We start from the raw sequence: 8042 nt of genomic DNA on the forward strand, positions 1-8042 counted from the left end.
CCTGCAGCAGGCCCCTCTCCCCCTGCCCACCCCGGAGCAGGCCCCTCCGCTGCTTCCCAGGCCCTGAAGGACTCAAGTGTCAGTGTCAGCTTTTGCTCTATTTCGGGAAAGTCAGTAAATGGCAAGACTGTTTCTCCAGAGCCAAAGTGTAATGAACGGGTGAAGATCATCCAAGTACTTTTGTTCCCAACATAAGCCAGTTCGTAAGAACAGAATCTAATCCAAAGCTCATCCAGAATTTCAACTGGACGTGGGAGGGGGAGGGTTCACCCAGAAGAAACCGGGCGTGTGTGCGTGCTCCGTCGCTCAGTCGTGTCCAGCTCTTTGGAACCCAGGGTCTGTAGCCCACCAGGCTCCTCTGTCCATGGGATTCTCCAGGCAAGAATACTGGAGCGGTTGCCATGCCCTCCTCCAGGGGATCTTCCCGACCCAGGAATCGAACCTGTGTCTGTCTCCTGCATTGGCAGGCAGGTTCTTTACCACTAGCACCACCTGAGAAGCCCAAGAAATAGGGCATTTAACCAGACATGCAGCTCTAACTGGGAGGGGAGTCTATGCAGAAAAGATATGAGCCACCGTGCTCTGCAGCAGGGAGTGGGGGCCTCTCTGCTGGTTTCCTTGCACGATGCCCTCAGAGCACTGAGACTATACACCAACCAGCAAAGCTTATGGTTTCCCCCCACATTCCTGGGCAGGTGTGGTGCACACCACAGGCACTGCCTTCCAGGTCTGTATACTTGATATTCCCACGTGATATCCATTAGCAAGCAGCCATAACAGAACGTTGCATCAGAGCAGCCCACTACCTCTGTTCTGCCACATGTCTGTCTCTAATAAAAGGTTAGGTGTCAGCGGTGTTATCTTTGGACATGAGAACTTCTCGTAAGGAGCGGAGGCTCTCCAGACCCACAGTCCCAGTCACTGCGATACAAAATATTACGAGCTTCTGATTAGATTAGCACATGATTAAAAAGGTTCAGACATCCCCGGGGACATCTCAGAGCCCTGCTCAGTATCCAGTTGCTCCTTCCAGACTCTGCTGCCGGCAAGGAGCTGCCCAGCTGCATGGAAACAGCACACACAAGCCTGGGTTTGTTTCATCAAGAGCCCTGAGACCGAGCTCATCACATTTTACAGGACGCCGAGGTACAGCCTGGTCTTACCTGGCAGCGTCTGGCAAGTGGGCTGGGTTTCAGACAAGGAGCCAGAGGGTGTCTAGAAAGATGCCGAGTATGCAGGCAGAGCAGGGCCCCCAGGCCCACCTGCCGCATCCTCACCCAGAGAGACCCCGAACCCGGCAATGCAGCCTCGCTTCCAAACTGAGTCCTGGCTCATCTCAGAGGCACTGGACAACACAGGGACAAACCGCAGGACGGGTGGAAGCCACGCAGATGACGCCGCAATGGGAGCATGGGAGACAGTGCAGACTGGCCTCTCCCGCACGGTCAGACCCGAGGGCCCAGAGGAAAGTGCAGTGAGAAGCACTCGATCTGAGCCCAGGCAAGAAGGAAGAACCCTCCTTGTCAGCAGGGAATCCCCGATCGGGGCAGCACACTTTGTCATCCAGACTCCTGGCACCAGCCTGAGCCCTTGAGACCGGCAGAGGAGGAGGGGTCTCTACATGGCCCCAGGAGCCAAGGAGGGCACCATGGACAGAAGCTGAGGTCTGTTACTGACCCCCTGACCGTGGAGAGGTGCCTCAGAGAGAGAGAAGCAGACGGAGGCAAAACAGAAGAGGGGGTGTGCTCACAGTGGTGATGGTGGTGAGCACCGTCTGCAGCCCCACCTCAGCATCACAGCTTGCTCTTCGGCTGTTGAGGAGCCACGTGAGCACCGATGAACCCAGACACGCGACGTGCAAAGGCAGCCCAGGAAGGGACGCAGGAAAACCCAGCGCCTCCCTAGGATCACACAGCCCGCCAGTGGCCCAGCCTGGGTCTCCTGACTCCAACTCTGGCTTTCTGTTCTGTAGACCCAACGAAGCCCCAGCCTCCACAGCCTGCCCAGGAGACTCTCAGCTAAGTCAGTGAAACATAAAGTTTACTGGGAAGTTTTAGAACACCCAAGAAGACAGGATTCAGGAATGAACGACTGAGTCTGCAACATTCAGAGCAAAGGATGAGCTCAGCATTTTGGCTACAGATGACCTGGCCCAGGACAGTGCAGTGAATGCCTGGATGTATAATTAGCAGGACGGAAACAATCTCATTATTTCTGCAAGAGCCTCTTCTCGTCTTTCTAAGAATGAAGTATCTATTCTTCCAGGGAACCACTCAAGAAAGGTTGCAAAAGCTAGATGATATTAAGAGAAGAGCATAGATATTAATTTAAATGTTTGCAGGAAGACACTAACCAACATTAAAATGATTAGAAAAACATTAGTGAACCAATAAACATAAAAAATACCCTGAACTAACAGAAGAATACTTTGTTAACCAACAAAAATAACTTTTTTTTTTCATGAAAACAAATGGCATTTGCCTGCACTTTTCTGGTTAAAGCAACGCCAAGAAAATTCAGCTTAGATGAAGAAAAGAGATATGGGTAGAAAAGGAAGAAGTTCCTCATAGCCCATTTTGAACCCAGAAATGGTTTCCTTGAAAACATGGTGTTTCTTTCTCTCACTAAAGACTTACAGATTGGAAGAGGTATTCATTGTTTAAAACGAGAAAGGTAAGCAAATGAACTCTCCTACCCCTGGGTAAGTGTCTTCGTTTCACACCTGGTTTGTTCCAGACCATGGACACTGCCTGTGCCCCACATGCAAAGCCTCACATAATAGCTGAGGCCAGTGAGGTTGAACTCCAGGCCGTATCAACGTACTGACTCCATCGATTCTCTGAGTGTGTGAGCCTCAGCCCTTCATAACCAGCTGGTATGAAACCCTGCCTTCATGAGTGGTGTTTTCTGTAACTTTAGAAGACCCAGAAAGAAGACCTACTGTGTCTGTCAAACACATTCCCATGGAATCAGCCGGAAAAGCAAGTCTTTGGAAATGGGTTATCTCTTCATTTGGTGCTTAGTGAATCACTGGCTGTTTCAACCCCAAAACATGCATATCTATGTCTCAAGAGGTAGCTGTTCTGCCCAGAGGGGCACAGTCCTGCCTTGGAAAGTGTGTCAGGAAATATTACTTCACACACACACGCACACGCTTTTCACAGTGACGTTTACACAGTGCAGATTTCATCCTGGATATTCAGCATATATAGCAACTTATATGGGGATTCCCTGGTGCCTCAGCTGGTAAAGAAACCGCCTGCAATGCGGGAGACCTGGGTTGGATCCCTGGATTGGGAAGATCCCCTGGAGAAGGGAAAGGCTACCACTCCAGTATTCTAGCCTGGAGAATCCCATGGACTATGGTCCATGGAATCACAGAGTTGGACACGACTGAGCGACTTTCACTTTCACTTTATATAACTTCAGTTCAGTTCAGTTCAGTTCAGTTCAGTTCAGTCGCTTACTCGTGTCCGACTCTTTGTGACCCCATGAATCGCAGCATGCCAGGCCTCCCTGTCCATCATCAACTCCCAGAGTTCACTCAGACTCACATCCATCGAGTCAGTGATGCCATCCAGCCAACTTACGCCCCTTCATTTTAGGTTATTTTCACCTTATCTGAACTCTCGTGTGTCCCCTCAGGGTAACTAAGATCAGTCCTCCTTCACGGATACCTTTGGAAGAAAAAGAGCTTCTTTTTCCTCTCTCAGGTCAAAAACGCATATTTTGTACAGGCTGGTGTCCTAAGAAACATCTGTTCTAATATCGTCAGGGTCATTTTCATTCATTCAAAGACCTATGTTTTCATCAGTTGTTTGGTGGTGGTGCTTCGTTGTTAAGTCGGGCCGGACTCTGAGACCCCATTGGCAGGCAGATTCTTTACCAGTGAGCCACCACGGAAACCCCTCTCGGTTGTACAGGGGGTCATTTTGTCAGCCTCTCCTAAGTTATTTTCTTTTGTTATTTATTTATTGGGCTTCCTTCTCAGTTTCTGCACTTTTCTGGAAGAAGAGGTTTTAATGGAGATGTTAATGTTACCATGGGATTAACCAAAATTCATCAAGGAGTTCCTCTCAGAGACACATATTCGTTTTGAGGCACTAAAGGAAAATTTTTACGGGGTAGAAGATACAGTGTTTGGGGGGCAGATTGAGGAGCAAATATGAAAATCAGCCTCTGACTTTCTGACTCTGCAGCTCTCCAGGGAAAGAGCCTGGGCTGTTTTTAAAAAGAGCTCAGAAGTACATCTCCCTGGACGGAAGCTCCAAATTAAGCGAGTGTTTTCATGTTTAAATTTTCATTCATTGTCCTCTGTGGACGGTAATCATAATTCCGATCAAAATCTTTGGATCCCAGTTTAGCGATGCAGGGTTCTCCTCCTCAGTGAATCGATCTTCCTACAGCAGGGAGGAATATCTAGGAGAAGTGTTCAGGAAAGCCAGTACTCAAAAGGAAATGCAAACGTTTAAATCACAGGGACGTTGTTTGATGGGAAAACTAGTCTCCTCATAGTTACAATGCTAGAAATAAAATTTGTGCTTTAAAAGAAAAAAAAAGAATACTGTTCAGGCATGTAGTCTTGGGTAAAGGACTGCCTCTTTGGCCAAGACTCAGGGCTCAGGCCACTCCGTGGCCCCTGCAGACGTTGGAAATGACCCATATGAAGCCAGGATTCCGCTGACCTCCTCTCTCAGCCCTACCCTCTGCCTGCTCATCTTCCTGATTCAATGACCTTAAGCTGGGCCCAAAGGCTTTATTTTTACATGTGAAGAGCATACCCTCCACTCTCTAATCACAGCCCTAAACCCCTCAGCCAAAAACAGCCAAAAGGAAGTGGTGCCAAGCGCCTCACCTTCAAGGTCCTCCTGGTAGATCACGATGTCTTTCTCTCCCTCCAAGTGGACGGCTGCAGAGAGAAAGGTCGGGGCTGAATCTGAATCCAGAAAGCCTCTGCATTCCGATGACAGCATCTGCACTAGGCTGAGGTGGTCTGAGTTGGCGTTTTGGAAGTGGGCTTAAGGAGAGCCAGTGTTTCTCAGCTCTTTGTACCGGATTCCAGACACCACGCAGCTCAGGACAATGCAGTGACCACTTCAAACATCACTAAGGAGCATCATTAAGGACACAATCTTGCTGAGGAATCTGAGCCACGTGAAATTAAAATTCAGAGAGAGAGGGGCTTGGCTTCAGCACCTTCCAACTCTCATTATCCACTGAACTGACGGAAGCAGTGGACAAAGAAAAGTCTAATTCTGAACCAGTTTAACTGATTTCAGTGAAGAGCCTTAGGACGATGAAGTACCTTCCTTTCGAGGTGTAAATGTCAGTCTTGTGTCCACACTCCTAACGTGACCTCGAGGGTTGCCCGGAGCCCATGGGCCACAGTTGTGCCATGCTCAGCCCTGAGGATTCTCTTAAGGCTCAGAGCCAAGTTGGGGGAAAGAGAAAGAATAAGCCACACAAACCTGCCAGACCTTGAACTCCAGAGGACCTACCTTGTAACCTTCTGAGGTCAACAGGGTCGAGGGCAGCCACAGCCTCGGAGACTCTGGAAGGCCGGCTGATCCCCGCGCTGTTGACAGCCCGCACACGGAATGTGTAAGACCTCCCCTCAAAGAGTCCAGTCACGGGGTATTTACAGATCTTCACGGGGGCATCATTGCACTGCACCCAGTTGTCAGTTCCCACCTCGCATCTTCAGATTACAAACAAGAACAGAGAGTAACAACTGCATCAGTCTAATACGTGTATGCAAGGAGACTGAACCAGTCAATCCTAAAGGAAATCAACTCTGAATATTCATGGGAAGGACAGATGCTGAAGCTGAAGCTCCAGTACTTTGGCCACCTGATGTGAAGAGCTGATTCACTGGAAAAGACCCTGATGCTGGGAAACATTGAGGACAGGAGGAAAAGGGAACGACAGAGGATGAGACGGTTGGGTGGCATCACTGACTCAATGGACATTAGTTTGAGGAAATTTAGGGAGGTAGTGCAGAGAAGGCGATGGCACCCCACTCCAGTGCTCTTGCCTGGAAAATCCCACGGACGGAGGAGCCTGGTGGGCTGCAGTCCATGGGGTCGCGAAGAGTCAGACACAACTGAGCGACTTCCCTTTCACTTTTCACTTTCATGCATTGGAGAAGAAAATGGCAACCCACTCCAGTGTTCTTGCCTGGAGAATCCCAGGGATGGGGGAGCCTGATAGGCTGCCGTCTATAGGGTCGCACAGAGACGGACACGACTGAAGCGACTTAGCAGCAGCAGCAGGGAGATAGTGAAGGACAGGGAAGGCTGGTGTGCTGGAGTTCATGGGGGCGCAGAGTCAGACATGACTTGGCAACTGAATAACAACAACAGTATACATTATACACACATATACAACAATTACAACAGGAGAGCATCTCCCAATTTGTTTTGGTTTCTGTTATTAATTCAACGTAAACCCTGAACAATGCAAGTCTGATGCTAGCATATCAAATTTTATCCCTGATGGTGCATGTTTTACATAAACACATAGCTTTGTTGGATGCTGCTGTTGCTGCTAAGTCGCTTCAGTCGTGTCTGACTCTGTGCAGCCCCATAGACGGCAGATCACCAGGCTCCTCTGTCCCTGGGATTCTCCGGGCAAGAACACTGCAGTGCGTTGCCATTTCCTTCTCCAATGTGTGAAAGTGAAAAGTGAAAGAGAAGTCGCTCAGTCATGTCTAACTCTTTGCAACCCCAGGGACTGCAGCCTACCAGACTCCTCCATCCATGGGATTTTCCAGGCAAGAGTACTGGAGTGGGGTGCCATTGCCTTCTCCAATGCAGGAAAGTGAAAAGTGAAAGTGAAGTCACTCAGCCGTGTCCAACTCTTCGAAACCCCATGGCTAGACTAACTAGTGAAAATCTCTTTTGCTATAGGGTGTGTATTATACGGATAAAAGACCTGGAATGCCTGTATCCATTTTGCTTTCATGTAGAAAACAAGTCAAAGGATGGAACCAATACATAAGGACCAAGACATACATGTTGGATGAGGAAGAAAATTTAACCAATATTAAGCAAAAATTTTAAAAAAAAAGAGCTGCTTGTTCTTTTCTGAAATAACCCCCTTATGCTAATGCATTTTACACACACAAAACCTTAAATTCCTACCTCTTATAACCAAATAGCTTATACCCTTCTCTCTTACTTCTGAATTCATGATCTTTGACTGTAATTTCATCCACTGATGCAAATGGATGATAAATTGCATTTCCAGTAAATTCGCAGCTTCCCTTGGTCTCCCTCCCAGGATCAGAGCTCCATTCCAGGTAAAGGAACAAGAAAGTTAAAATTCCTTTTGGATCAGAGATGACCTACCATCACGTTATTACTCAAAGACAAATCCCAATATTTTGTGCATTAGAACATCAATATGTTCTACTTGGAAATAAGAAGAAAATACTATTTAACCAAAAAGATGGGCCTTTGGGTGTGAACGAGCTGGCGTCCTCATCTACACATCACCATGCGGGGCTCTAGCCCCAGAGGGAGGGACAGAGCTGAGCAAGGACCTCTGGCTGGACCTGCGGCATCGCCAGCTGGACCTGAGCAGAGCCCGAGGAGGCTCCAAGCAGCCTGGGGCGGGCTGGGATTAGTGTTGGTCAGGCACACGTAGCCCCGTCAGCACACAGAGGAATTAAGGGTTCACCAGGCCCTGCCAAGGAGGTGATGCTTTCCAACCACCCAGCCAGGAGCCATAAGCAACCACATCGTGAAGCACCTACACCCACAGAGGGCATCACGAGCTTCAGATAAGAAAGATACCCGCGCCCGCTGTCCAGAAGGAGACTCGCCTCGGGCACGTTCCGGCCCCCAAGGAGCAGGACACTCACCGGTCGACGAAGTAGCCGATGACGGGGCTCTCCTTGGTCGTGTTGGGGGGCTTCCAGGTCACAATGACGTAGTCCCGGTTTGCGTCGTGGCAATGCACGTCCATGGGCGCGCCCGGGGCCCCGGTGACCAGGGGGTCAGCGTCTGGAGGGGGGAAGAGGACAGGGAGCAGGGGTCAGC

At 49.3% G+C, this 8042-nt stretch overlaps 1 protein-coding gene across 1 annotated transcript; it reads right to left on the bottom strand.

Moving 5' to 3' along the window:
• Positions 1-841: 841 nt before the first annotated feature.
• Positions 842-8036, bottom strand: LOC120859464 (myomesin-2-like). Its single transcript, XM_040235562.1, has 3 exons — positions 7865-8036; positions 5499-5698; positions 842-4909 (listed from the first exon to the last, which is right to left on the bottom strand). Exons 1-3 carry the CDS (start codon positions 7966-7968, stop codon positions 4737-4739), a joined length of 477 nt encoding a protein of 158 aa, XP_040091496.1. The 5' UTR covers positions 7969-8036; the 3' UTR covers positions 842-4736.
• Between the last annotated feature and the right edge of the window lie 6 nt (positions 8037-8042).

This window comes from Oryx dammah, unplaced genomic scaffold, assembly GCF_014754425.2.
Source record: "Oryx dammah isolate SB20612 unplaced genomic scaffold, SCBI_Odam_1.1 HiC_scaffold_1129, whole genome shotgun sequence".
In the NCBI taxonomy this organism is placed as follows: Eukaryota; Metazoa; Chordata; class Mammalia; order Artiodactyla; family Bovidae; genus Oryx; species Oryx dammah.

What these genes read in the sequence shown, in the direction of transcription:
- LOC120859464 (XM_040235562.1), bottom strand. Translation starts at nt 7,968, where the DNA reads ATGGACGTGCATTGCCACGACGCAAACCGGGACTACGTCATTGTGACC. An exon ending in ATCGGCTACTTCGTCGACCG is followed by an intron (nt 5,699 to 7,864) that starts GTGAGTGTCCTG and finishes TGTAATCTGAAG; the next exon opens with ATGCGAGGTGGGAACTGACA. An exon ending in TGACCTCAGAAGGTTACAAG is followed by an intron (nt 4,910 to 5,498) that starts GTAGGTCCTCTG and finishes TTCTCTCTGCAG; the next exon opens with CCGTCCACTTGGAGGGAGAG.